The 14,269-nt window shown below is 37.2% G+C and overlaps 1 protein-coding gene across 2 annotated transcripts in view; it reads right to left on the bottom strand.

Moving 5' to 3' along the window:
* Positions 1–14,269, bottom strand: part of LOC136864354 (leucine-rich repeats and immunoglobulin-like domains protein 3) — a 238,509-nt gene that overhangs the window by 21,668 nt on the left and 202,572 nt on the right. Inside the window, exons 13-14 of one of the 2 annotated variants that reach the window (XM_067141237.2) lie at positions 5,156–5,431; positions 65–382 (exon numbers count right to left, since the gene is read on the bottom strand). In XM_067141237.2, the coding sequence (XP_066997338.2) occupies positions 65–382; positions 5,156–5,431 (594 nt within the window). The remainder of the gene's footprint in view (positions 1–64; positions 383–5,155; positions 5,432–14,269) is intronic. The other variant, XM_067141239.2, reaches the window with a different exon arrangement.

The raw sequence follows: 14,269 nt of genomic DNA on the forward strand, positions 1-14,269 counted from the left end.
CCAAAGCTCCATCCATAACAAGGAAGGAGCAAAAATGAGAGATGTTATCCACTATAAGGCTTACCTTCAAGATTGACAGATAGTCCATTTCCCAGTAATAAATCATCACTGCTTCGTTTAGCTGAATCTCCTGTACCACTGTCTTTGCCACTTGAATGTTCTGAATTTGTATCCATGTACAGATGTGGTGCAGAGCTAAGATTAGAAGGAAGCAAAGTTCTTGGGTACTGGCAAGTTGCACTACCCACTTCAACTAATCCCATTCTCTTGCGTGTTTGATAAATTATCACTACCCAAACAATGGAAGTTGCAACAGCACAGCACACTACTGTGATGATAATTATACCAGTCATATCACTTTCATTGACAACAGATCCCATTGCTGAAAAGAAACAAGATACATGTTTGGAAACAATAGGAAAAAATAAGCTTTAAAAAAATGGTTTCACTGTTGACAAAATTCCAACAAATTCTTTCAAAACGGGTTTACATTACACAAAATAAATATACTTCAATTTGAGATTTGTTACTTTCATCATGAACGAGTCTGACTGACTCGTATTTAATACTCACAGTTTTCATTTATACATATACATAAAATCCAGCGGTTACCTGGTAATATTACTTACTGATCAGTATGTGATTTTAAAGCCTGAACATACCAATAAATTATTATTTCTACCTAAGAATCCTGACCTATTTTTTATTTCATTGTATGCCAACTGGGGGTGTACTTTGTGACCACCACATAATGTCAAGTTCCTGGGAATCTATGATTATTATTGAAGATATTTATACGAACAGCATTTAAAAACTTCTTTTACATTCTTTACAATAAACTAACACCACAGCCGGGAAACTAGAATTGGAAAATGATGATTATGAATGATGATGATGACGACGACAATCAACTAAAGAGATCTTTCAACAATGACAGAGGTTATTTCAGCTAGGTCACATTATCAGCTGTCAACCTTCCAATGACTTGCCTACTAAAAAACAGCTGAGTGATCTATAATTAAAATGCCAATATTTTCTATGTTCTACTCTCAGTGTGGTGAATCATGCCATTCAAAGTGATTTTCACACATTTGGAAGATTTGGAACTCTGTTTTCTGCATGATGAACAGATGATCAATCAATCATACTTTCTTAGCCTTTTCTTAAATGATTTCAAAGTAATTGGAAATTTATTGAACATCTCCCTTGGTAACTTATTCCAATCCCTAATTCCCCTTCCTATAAACAAATATTTGCCCCAATTTGTCCTCTTGAATTCCAACTTTATCTTCATATTGTGATCTTTCCTACTTTTAAAGACACCGCTCAACTTAATCATCTGCTAATGTCATTCTACGCCATTCTCCACTGACAGCTCGGAACATAACACGTATATAAAAAAAATTTCAAGAATACTTAATAAGATCACCTATTCAATACATACCTAGAATCTTATGGTTAAACTTTTAGATATTATTATCGAGTCTTATTAGGTACATGTTTCACCCTCTATTAGGGGCAGCATCAGCCTTAACTCAACCTTCAAGTCATTAGTCTTGGACCTTAAGAATGCTTGTAAGATATAAAGTTGACAATTAACAACCATCATAAAATTAACACACTAGAAAACATCTAAAATGAAATGGCATATGGCTTTTAGTGCCGGGAGTGTCTGAGGACATGTTCGGCTGGCCAGGTGCAGGTCTTTTGATTTGATGCCCTTAGGCGACTTGCGCGTCATGATGAGGATTCAGTGATGATGAAGACGACACATACACCCAGCCCCTGTGCCAGCAAAATTAACCAATGATGGTTAAAATTTCTGACCCTGCTGGGAATCGAACCCGGGACCCCTTTGACCAAAGGCCAGCATGCTAACCATTTAGCCATGGAGTTGGACATCTAAAATATATGGACAGAACAAATGATGGTTAATGGAGGAAACTAGAAATAAAATACACTTTCTTTATTAAAATTTAAAACATGATCAGTCCTAACTTATGTGGAGTGTAGAATACCTAAAACCTAAATGGATCTTCTTCAATTTATGCTACCATTATAACATTAAAAGACGTGGGTCCAATGACACCTTCTTCTAGGGGAACTTTTGCAGTTTAACCCTGACTGTAACACGTCTATAAATATCGCTTTAGTTACACCACACGTTTCGAAGACATGTCACTCAAGGCCTATTATTTAAAGTTACATTAAAGTTACCAGATGGAATGAACAAGGAATAGAGGTGGTGGAGGGGATAACTCTCCCCTCCTTAAGAGGAATAGATGGCATTCATTCGCACAACACGTCAGAAAAACGTATGGTGTTACTGTCAGGGTTAAAACCTGAGTTTAACATTAACTCGTGCGTGATGTGACCTATGCAACATCAACTTTAAGGCAAGAGGCATAAGTCAGACCGTGCTGTGCAATTGGATAAGAACTATTCATTGTAACGTTAGAATAATTAATGTTGTGGTAATTGTTATAGGAAAATCTTGCTTCCTGCTGTATGTGTTGATACTGAACGAATAATTTCTCGAAAAATCTCAACTGGAACTGTTGCTTGATAGTGAAGCAGTTCTTAATGACGGTCTTGTAAGGACAATCGGCCCAGTTGTTGTGTGTTGGTTCTTAGCCTTAGATGTGACAGAAAAATTATTCGTTCATATCATGTTGGACGCGTCTAACTGTTCTGGTATTGCCTGCTTGACATAACACTCAGTCTAGCAGGTCGTCTTCTTTTTCCCAAGTCTTCCCAGCCCAAACTTTGCAACATTTTTGTAACACTACTCTTTTGTTGAAAATCACCCAGAACAAATCAAGCTGCTTTACGTTGGATTTTTTCCAGTTCTTGAATCAAGTAATCCTGGTGAGGGTCCCATACACTTGAACCATACTCTAGTTGGGGTCTTACTAGAGCTTTATATGCCCTCTCCTTTATATCCTTACTACAACCCCTAAACACCTTCATAACCATGTGCAGAGATCTGTACCCTTTATTTACTATCCCATTAATGTGATTATCCCAAGGCAGATCTTTCCTTATATTAACACTTAGGTACCTACAAAGATCTCCATAAGGAACTTTTACCCCACAGTTCAAAGCAATTGTATAACACTGCTTCTTTTGCAATAAAGGTACACGCACAACCTCTAATTTAAAGCTCCACACCGATGTAGGCCTATATGTAAGAACACTAAAATAAAAGACATCAAGATTCACCTCGAGACAATTCCAGCTGAAAGCAACACCATATGCTTTAGCATTTATAATAAGGCCGAAACTAGCTGCTGGTCACTTGAGATCCAAGCTGTTTCTTCCTATTCAATAACCAATAGTCAAGCACTTTAACAACTTGAACACCATATGGTAGTCCTGTTCACTTTGTTATGCTTTTCATTTTTCAAATGGGACAGAGCTGTGCACATACGGCACAGACCTCCTTCACCAGTTGCCAGCTTTGCACTCCAGTTTTGTTTTATTTTCATGCCCAAAATTCCTTCCCTAGAAGAAATGACTGATTTCTGCAGCCCTTCGCTTTATTCAGTGCGCTCTTGGATTTGAGGTTTCACAAGCTGAAGACCTAGTTCCCTCATGCACATTCTTCTTTTATTAGGTTTCCTTTCATTGCATGCTGGGAAATTTAACATGAAGACTGCAAAGCCATTGAGAGCTGCAATGTCGAGAAGGGTGTAAATAAAATAGACAATGGTCACCCGTGTGTACCATTTTTTGTTGAGTATTTCCTCACCATCTGATCTATCAACCTTTTGTCTCATGGTAGTATAAATTAAAAAAAAAAGTTTTTCTCTTTGGATCCTCCTGTGAACCAATTGCTGCATCTGAAAGTTGAGTAAATAGCAGGAGGAGAATTGTTTTGGGTTTGTCTTTTGCTATGTATGAAACGATGGTGACAGAAAAACTTCCTTCTGCGAAAGCAAACATGCTAGAGTAAAGCTCTCTTCCTCGTACCACTTTAAGCTCTTGGGGAATGCGTTTTCTATTTATCTGTAGTGTTCCAACTAGGGTAATATTATGGTTATTCCATAAATTCTCAGTCAAGTCAACGGAAGTATAATACCGTCCGTTGTGACTTTGCGCCCAGATTTGTCTACTGGAGAAATCAAACATTTCACAACTGCTAATGGAGTGTTCGAACCCTGTACATCACCCCGGTTCCTACCAACATATTGCTCCATACTGAGGATATACCTTGTTTTTTGATTCTGTGAACATACATTCTAAACGTATGTCACACTTTCTGGGTTTAAACTTTATGAGCCCTATGAATGGGCATCTGCCTCTAAAAAGTGAAAGCATTTCATCAACAACAGTATCTGTCCCTGGAGCATAGTAAACCAGAAAAAGATTATTGATTTCATCAAAAACCTATTGAATAGGAGTGAATTTGTTCAAAACACATCTACTTTCTAATGGATTCATTCTTTTATCTGTAAGAGTTGTAATTAAACATAAGCAGTAAAAAAAACTGGAAAATGGAAGGAAACTCCATTCTGGTGCAAGGAGTGCATTGTTGGGCTCTGTGTAGATGAGTGTTTCAAAGATTATCACACTGAAGCCAACTTTTTGGTGGGTTAACTTTTTTTTCTTCTCTCTAACGAAGTGTCTATTGGTGGTATGTATCTACTCAAAATTTGGGTTATTTGTGTGCAAACATTGTCAAGATATAAATGTTTACTTGTAGTATTGTAACGATAGCTGCTGCTTGGACCATTTAAAGTACCGCCAGTAGGCTCATGGCTAGGGAAATTTAAATCCTGGCTTGAGGGGTTAACAATTAACTAGATCACAGGAAACTTAACTTGATGGAAGTTTTTGTGTGTTAATGTACACATCTCTCACATTACAACTGTTGATAACTTTCAGCAGAAAGAAAAAAAGGAGGAGGAAAACCCCCTCCAGAAACTTTGCAAATGCCAGTGTCTCCTCACCTTCTAAACTTTCCTGAGTGACCTATTGAAGAAAATATGGATATCTTTCAACCACACATATGATCCACTAAATGAGATTCAATAGGAAAAAGGCACTATGTTATTGAAGGTTTCAAATTTTTAACTACCACCTTCCAATTTTTCTGCAAAAACTCCTACCAACATTACAAAACTTTCTGATTAATGTTTAAAAATACACTCACCTGGTATTACAGTAAGTTGAGAATAACCTTTCTCTGTTCCCAAGGGGTTTGACATTTCACATTCATACTTCCCTGCATCAGCCATAGTAGTATCCACAATAATTAATAATTGGTCATCTGCTGTGAAGAAATGTCTCTCAGTTGTAATTAGACTGCCACCATCTTTTCTCCACACCAACGTGGGTTTGGGCGACCCAGCAGCCATACATTCAAGAACAATTGGTTCCCCAGCAGCAATTTCCTTGCTCTCCATTTGTTTCACAAATGATGGTGATTCTGCATTGGGCCAAAGATATACATGAACTTACTTCCTGACAGTTCTTAATAATCTTTCAATGTAATTTAGAGATTTACAACTTCAGTCAGCTCTCAATTATTTGATATCATCAAACCCACTTGAAGCTTAAATATCAGCACAATAAAAATAAAAATATACAAAAACCACATGGAGAAAAGAAATGGTATCTGCATCTATAATAAACTGAATTAATGTTAATGATTCCAACGCAATTTTTTCTCAACACCTATCAAGACAGGAATAATTTTTGTGCCATGCTATTCTCCTAAATTCTTGTCCTACCGTATTGTATTTCATAAATTAAAATAGTGCATTTCTGGTAACAGCAAGAAACATAGGCAGACAAAATTACTGGAAACATAACATTTGAACACTATACGGTACACTAAAAACAATTGAATTGCCTACCTATAGTTCTTAGATAAGAATATATTTCACTATCTGTGGGACTGGATTAGGTTTCATTTAAATTCATATAGGGGTTCTAAATTCACTTACTGCACAGTATGTCAAGGAAAAACTACGATTCCTAATTTAAAGTATATTCAATATTAGTTCATTTTATGAGAAATGTGAGGGATTGTGGAGATATACTTTGATGAAATTTGCCACTTAACTCATAGCAGGAGACAGAGAGAAAAAAAGCTGGTTACACAACTATACTCTTACTTTTATACTAATATTAATTGTACACAGTAAAAGCCACTCTTCCTGTGCAGGGTTTAATATTATTATAGTTTTTTTGTTCCCTTAAATATGAATGGTTTTTCTCTGTAAATTTTAATCTGATAGTCTCTAATATTTCGTTCTTTCAAGACCAAGTTGCAGCAACGTGCATATTCTTATGTTCCATGCTTTGTTTTTCTCTTGGGTTATTTTGTCTTCCTGTTGTGTGCATTTTGGTCACAAAGAAAACATGGTGGACCAAATTTATTATACTGCATTTTTATCTTAATCACGTCTGCTCTCTATATTTGCTGCAGCAATGTCATATTTCGTTCTTGGTGTAATTTCTTTCTCTGTTGTTAGGCTATTCACTTCCTTGGCATCTGGGTGACTTTGGTTCATTCTTTTTTGTATTTCATTTGTATCTGAACCGAGTTTTATGCGAGTTGGTTTTCTGTTATGTTTATAAATACGCTTTTTTGTTCAACTTCTCTGACACTAAGCTAGGATTACGTTTCTGTTACCAATTTTGTGTGTGCAATTTTATATGAAAGAGCCACGTCTAACTATATTCTTCTCACTACGTCTATATCTGTAGGCCGCATGACTTACGGCTCACATATGCATTTAATATCCAAGTAGATAAGCATTTAACTTGCTTGCATATTCTCGAGAGCTTTTCTATAGCTTTCAGGGCCGACAGCAAGGGGCCTTATGTGATATGTGTTGAGTATGGTTTGGTCTACAGGTTTATGGTTCCTGCTGGTGGTATCTTTGGAGAGACATCTATAATAAGAGTCTAATATGTCATGCATCGCCCTCTAGTATATGTGTGAGAAATCCGATTGATGAATGTCCTGTCGTGGAAAATTGTCTCTCATACGGACAGCTCTTGCTCTTTCATGTCAATGTTATCTGACTGGTGAGAAACGTATGCTTAGTAGTTCATTGAGAATTTAATTTCCTTTATTTGGGTTTGGTTTATTTCACATTCTTATATTTTGGTTACCTGACTACTCTGTTCTTTCATTCACGGGCTGGTATTATGGTGGATGCCAAGAAGAATCTTGAGTTTTTTCCTTTATCATACTGCACCTTCAGGCCTATTTGTTTTTCGTGGAACTCAAATTTTTATTTATAAAAGTAAAACTTTTAATCCCATCTAATCAATACATTAATTTGAGGTAATTAGCATTAATTCATTCAAAAGTTTTTGGACTAGTTTCGATTAATGTAATGAACATCTTCAACAAAGCAAACAAGATAAAAAACACAACCAACATGGAACAAACCTGCCGAAAAACATAGCAGTGAAATGTCCATTTAAAGAAGTCAAATGAGACTATGAAAGTCCTGTACGAGAAGAACAGAATGAGAAAGAGAGTATGTACAAACAATGGGTTAATGATTCTAGAAGTTACATATATAGTCCGTAATATTATATGCTGGCTTAAAATCTTGATATCTAATTAAAATAAAGTGACAACCACACTTTAACGTTTTTCTTTTTTCAATTGGCATTACGTCACACCCACACAGATAGGTCTTATAGTGACGATGGGATGTGCCCTGGAAAACAGGTCTACTAGGTACCTGACCACTACACACAATAGGGTGATCTTTTTCAGAATTCTTACGAAAATGTAAGAATATTACAAGTACAGTATTTTCAACAGACCGAAAAGCCTTAAAGTTACATGTCATATAGAAGCACAAAATACTGCCGAGCATGTTGCTGCCATCGCTATTCTTTTCTCCGTGAACATTATTTGGGACTTCAATAGAAAGATTTTCTTTTACCTTGAAATGATTTTTCAAAATATCCCTCCCATCTGTCCAGTGATTCCCTGGGATTCCTAATGAGTTTGACTATTCATTTCTCTTTTCCAGTCCCATTTCTAGGATTCTTTATTGCAATCCAGAAAGGTTTCCTTGCTGCTTGACATATCCAGGTTACTGCCAAAATATTCCTGTGATTTCTCCTTGGACACCACAAGGATGTTTTAAACTTTATTTCTTAAATCCCCATCTATATCAGTTCTTGTTTGGAGCAGTTTTTGTTATGTCATCCCTTTATATTTACAAGAAACCAGTAAGTTTCCTAGAAATTCTCTTGACGTTTCTACTACTGCATCCCTGTGTGCCACACATTCTCTTCCTATATGAATCGCTCGATGTTGAAAAGGGACTTCTGACAATTTCAAGATTTTACAGGAGAAGGAAAAAAACTATCTAAGTGATGGAAAATGTCGATCTATGTTTTACGTTTCTGCCAGTGCATGATGCCTATACTAATGCACACTTCAGTGCACGAAAATACAAAATTCAATTCATAGATTACAAAAATAGACAGATGTTCGTATTGTAAAGTCCCCTTGATACATCAAATGGAGTGAACTTTGGAACTCTGAATACCAACTTAACCCACAAATAATTACAAAATGTATTGTTCTTGCTTTTGAAATGTATAAATACAATTCTCTATATGAACACAGAACCAATATTTACCTTAATAGTGATATGAAAATTAAGTATAATATCAATGCAAGAATCACTGAAACACACAAAGCATTAATTCCAATAACAGCAATTCAATGTAATGAAAAAATGCAACAACACTGATATTATGCACAAAGAATACAGATTGCTCTTGGCCAGAATCACTGAAACACAGAACACCGAACTATTCACCATACCGCTCTCGCCTTGGGTTTCCTGCCTGATTGGATAGGTAAGAATTCCACGCCAGTAATCCAGGTGCTCACGAGGGATAAATTTTAGTGTTTTTCTAATGTCATCAATTTTACTAGCCATAACTGGTCTCCTAGTGATTGCTCGTTGAGTGCATAGACTCAAATTTTGTTGGGTATTTCTCAGTCTGAATGAATGCTCGACTATGGCATTGACAACAGGTTTTGCCAGCAGTACTCCTGGATTGGAGCTATTGCATGTCAACTGATGGTACCGAGATGGCTTAAATGACATTTTCACTGCTTTCAGCACATTTCTGCTATACGAATCAACACTTGGACAGGTCTTGTAATACTGACCTACCAGATACTGAAATCGAACATGCTGCCATGATGTGGTGTTCATGTTCATTAAAAAAAAAAAAAAAAGAACACCTTGAAAGACCAGAGATAGGAAGTTCATATTCACAGTATGTTCTGCAGAAACGATTAGCATTTCAGGCAGTTAGGTTCAGTATGTGTCCTGTTGCCTAGCAGGCACCGAGTCCTCCACGGGCACTGATAACTTTTTTCATGCGTGATGGAATCGACGCGTGTAAGGTGCGAACGATGATGATATTTGCTTTACGTGCCACTAACTACTTTTATGGTTCTCGGAGACGCTGAGGTACCAGAATTTAGTCCCACAAGAGTTCTTTTATGTGCCAGTAAATTTACCGACATGAGGCTGGCATATTTGAGTACTTCACCAGACTGAGCCAGGATCGAATCTGCCAAGTTGGAGTCAGAAGGCCAGCACCTCAACTGCCTGAGCCACTCAGCCTGGCAGGTATCAAAGGCATCCTGGGGTATAGCCATCCATGCTGCATTCACCTGGTTCCACAGTTCATCTCTGGTGGTTGGCATTGGGTCACAGTGTCACACCACACATTTTCGATTGGCGATAAATCCGGATTGGACGGGCCAGGCCAACAGTCTGACATCCTGTGACAACAAGAAGGCACGTGTTCGTGCAGCAACCCGAGGGCGCGGATTGTCCTGCTGAAATATGGTGTCTGGGATGCCGTGCACGAAGGGTATCGCTACGGGTTGCAGGATGTCATTCACGTATGTCAAACTGGTCACAGTGCCCTGGACATGCACCAACTGTGATTTGTGGTTGTACCCAATAGCACCCCACACCATAAGGCCTTGGAGATGGCTCTGTATGTCATGTGCGAATGCAGTTTATGTGATGCCCTGTCTGCAGCGAACCAAAATGCGGATATCATTTTCAAATAAACAGAACCTGGATTCGTACGAAAACTCTATCTGCTGCCATTCCTATCCCCAGTGACGTCGTTCCATACACCATTGGAGTCTAGCATGTTTATGGACAATAGTCAAAGGTACATCAAGGAGCATCTAGGCCAATGACACTTCACAACGTACTATTAGACAATTTCAGACTCAGACTAGAGAGTATCATGTACACATTTATTACTCGAACATTTGTACATACTTTTATTATAAGTGTCGCATTATATTGTGTTCAGTCTTAGTACCATAACACTCGGTCCACAACCATAATGTATTGCCAGGACCTACTGAATTCTATCTGAAACACCATGTGTCTAAAAAATTTGACTCAAATTGATCCACAACATAGAGCATCTCATTTGTACTTCTATACCCAGACTTTTTATCGTATTTGTGTACTTGTATTATATAATTGCTCACCTATTGTCACTTGTAATATTTCACTTTCATACACAACATTTTTAGCACCACAGCACTTCGCCTAATTCAACCACACATCACAGTGTTAATTATATATTTGTTTCATACTGTTCTTACTGTTCATTAGAAACATGTTTTAGGATTTCTTTGAATACTGTGTATTGTTTAAATATGGCTGATGATGACCCTGAGCAGGGTTGAAACTAGTCCCACATAATGTAAATACACGCAGTGTAAATAAAACTATGTATTGAATAGGTGGAAAACTTTTATGTTTATAATTTATATGTAATTTCAGACTGTTACAATTCTCACTTATGCATGTTTTATCACAATAATGTATCATTTAAACTTAGAAATAAGTCATCCTAAACTTATAATCTGTAGTGTTTAACATTGTGTGTTATTTTAACAAAAATTAAGGTTGTTCTTCAGCAGCTGAAGATGGCCTATTATAAAGGCTGAAACTGGTACTGAAAAAGGTTTCAAGTATTTTAAGTACTTTAATATAAATAAAAGTATTGATTAGGTGGGAAAATCCAGCCTCATAATTGTGATCATGAGTCAAAGGTAGGCGGAGAAGTGGACGATGCGCCGTTAACCCAGACTGTAATAAACGGTGGTGGACTGCGACTCGTGATAGAGTACGATGTGTTACACTGTTCAACTGTTGTGCCAGAGCTGTACACACCCGTTGCACTGCCCACACACTTCGTCCCACATGAGCAGCAATTTCCCGGATGCATGCATCTTGGCAATAATGCGCCCTCTTTCAAACTCACTCATCTGACGGTACGGTTCTCGCATACATCCATGAGGCATCCTGCACGTCTGCTCAAGTCACACTGATCCATTACCTCCAGTTTATAGTGACAATGAGAGCTGCAGGCACATTTTACCAGTCGGTGGTGGTGCGCTGAGATATCGATGTGGACCTTCAACCTGAGAGCCGACATGGTTCAAATGCTAATAATTTCTTCAGAACATACTAATGCACATGTCCTGTGAATATGAACTTCCTTTCTTTAGTCTTTCAAGGTGTTCTGATTTTTATGAACATGAGTGTATAAAGTCTCTCAACTTGCCTTAGAGCACTCTTTACGACAGCTAAACTTTAAATCAAAAACTTTCCTTGAAATAAAGTTAATAACCAGTGTACGACTCTTTGTCTTTGTGGTGCGGAAATGTTTTGTTGAAGAGTCAAACATGATATTGATGTTCAATGAAGAACTTAACCAACGGTATTCTTTTGAGGTATAGTGCCCGGTTTCATATAGAAAGGAAGCAATGTTGAAGCTTTCAAACATGATATTGACATTCAATGAAGAACTTAACCAACGGTATTCTTCTGAGGTATAGTGCCTGGTTTCATACAGAAAGGAAGCAATATGCGCATTCATATCACCTACTAAATTAGCTGGAAGGAAATTACCGGCAGTTTTACCCCTCTTATCTTGTGGGACAGAATTGGTCAGTAGTAATTTAGAAATCCATTCTGATTGTTTCTTTGTAATTCAATACACAGCCAGAAACACTGTTTTACACACAGCTGCTTTCTTCATGCCATATGAAAGATAATATTTGATAGAAACTGCTTCTGGATGCCTGTAAATGTCTGAAGACAATCTTCTTTTAGGAGTTTCCACCTCACAACTTTTTTGGAGGAATATGTCTTGCTCATCTTTCATTTTCAGTTCAGAGAAGAAATGAAGCATACCTTCTTTTCCTTCTTGTTGTCCATGAGTCGAGGCAGTTAACAGTTTTGCACCTGAAGCAAAGGACGAAGAATTCTATTACTGAAATGTTTATCATTATGCCCCTAAAATCCTATATTATGCTGTATTATTATCGTTATTGAATACGATCAAATTGTATCAGAAAAAAAAAAAATGTGTACATTCATCTTAGGGAGATAGGAATAAAAACAAATTCTCTCGAACTTACCCACAGGATGTAGCACCAACTTTGGCAGGTACAGATTCCCCTTCGCTGTTTAGAAAGGTTTCGCAGAATGCCTAGCATCCTCTTGGATATTGCAAGGTTAAAATGAGAATCTAGCACTCCCTTCTTCCTCTTCCTACTTAACACATTTCCACTGCTATCAGTTTCACTCGAAGATATTACGACAGTTCACTTTTTAATCGCAAAATTGGATGAGTTAACAACGTGATACATATAACACAACCGTCCACACAGTAACAAGCAGAATGGCGCTGCCTTCAGCATAATTCATGTTCAATGGGGACATCTACAGCAGATGACTACATTTAATATCACACGGAGATTTCACAAGCTTGGTACAATCGTGGTGTGGACTGCAGAAGTCTCCTTTCAACACCAAATGGTGGTCCTACCTATCATCTGCAGTATCGCATCAAAAACAAATATTTTGTAAAACCTGCAAAAGTCCCCTTTCAACATCAAGCAATTCATATGTACCCTGAATCTGCTGAATGTCCATTCTTTGGAACCTCCACTAATCATATCAATGTACTTCTGTCAAATATTTGGATAATTTCTACCCTTATCCATCTGCAGACAGACATCACTTTATCTATTCTATTTCTAGAAATACTTAATTTGGTGCAAATCAGATAGTGATATATCTTCAAAAAAAAATCCCCAGATTTTCTGAATTTAAAGTCAGTCATTATATGTCCATCACGGATCTAGCACTCCAACTCTCCTATGTGTAATGGTAAATAATCTTATGCCTGAAGAATGAATTCGCTACACCCAATCCGATATCAATACAGAACTCCAGTAAACACTTCCATTCCTATTAGCTGGGATTACATGGAAATTGGGGAAAACATAATTTTCAGTTGAAGCCTTTCAGGATATTCACTGAAAGCAATTTGGTAGATTCTATGCATGGATACACCACCAAGAAATGCATTACTCTTTCAGATTGGGGAACCACAATGTTGTTGTTATCATTGAATTTGCCACACAATGTCCAGTTCGCATACACATTATTAGCTACTAATGGTAAATCCAGTCCATAGGATAATGATTGATAGTTTATCTCTGAGTGGTACAAAGGGTATTTGCCTCTGAACAGGAAGATGATCTATAGGATATAGCAGTTACATTTCACAAAGTAGTCATCAGAGTGAACAAAATAATCAACAGTGACTTTTAACTTGAATAATCTCTAAAGGAAGATTTCCTGGATGAATACAGTTCTTGTATAGAGTGGAAGAGGGAGCCATTTCATGGATCAAGTTCTTGTGACTTAGTTGTTTGATTGTGGAACATTTTTCTGTTTTTATAAATTGTATATATCTGTAGTTGTATTTTGTAATAATAATAATAATAATAATAATAATAATAATAATAATAATAATAATAATAATAATAATACTTTTAACATACAATATTAATTATTGGCCAGATACATGTAGCAACATTAGGAATATTGTAGATACATCCATGTGTGTTTGTAAACAGTAACCGAACATTCGAGCTTGATCTACTCCAATCGAAAGGTCGGCTGATCGATTGTCCCTTGTGTGTTCCATTTAGTGTGTTGGAACTTGGTTGCAAGAACATTTCCAGAAGTCGATATTTCTAGACTGTTTGTCGAACAGTACAGTATATATATCGAGCTGACAGGCCGACAGTCAGTCAGTGTTAGACTCTGAGTGAGTGTTGGGGTCCGTGGTGGAGCCAGTGTTGGTGTTGGACTCAGAGTCAGTCGTCAGTCAGTCAGTCAGTCAGTCAGTCAGTCAGTCAGTA

This window comes from Anabrus simplex, chromosome 2, assembly GCF_040414725.1.
Source record: "Anabrus simplex isolate iqAnaSimp1 chromosome 2, ASM4041472v1, whole genome shotgun sequence".
In the NCBI taxonomy this organism is placed as follows: domain Eukaryota; kingdom Metazoa; phylum Arthropoda; class Insecta; order Orthoptera; family Tettigoniidae; genus Anabrus; species Anabrus simplex.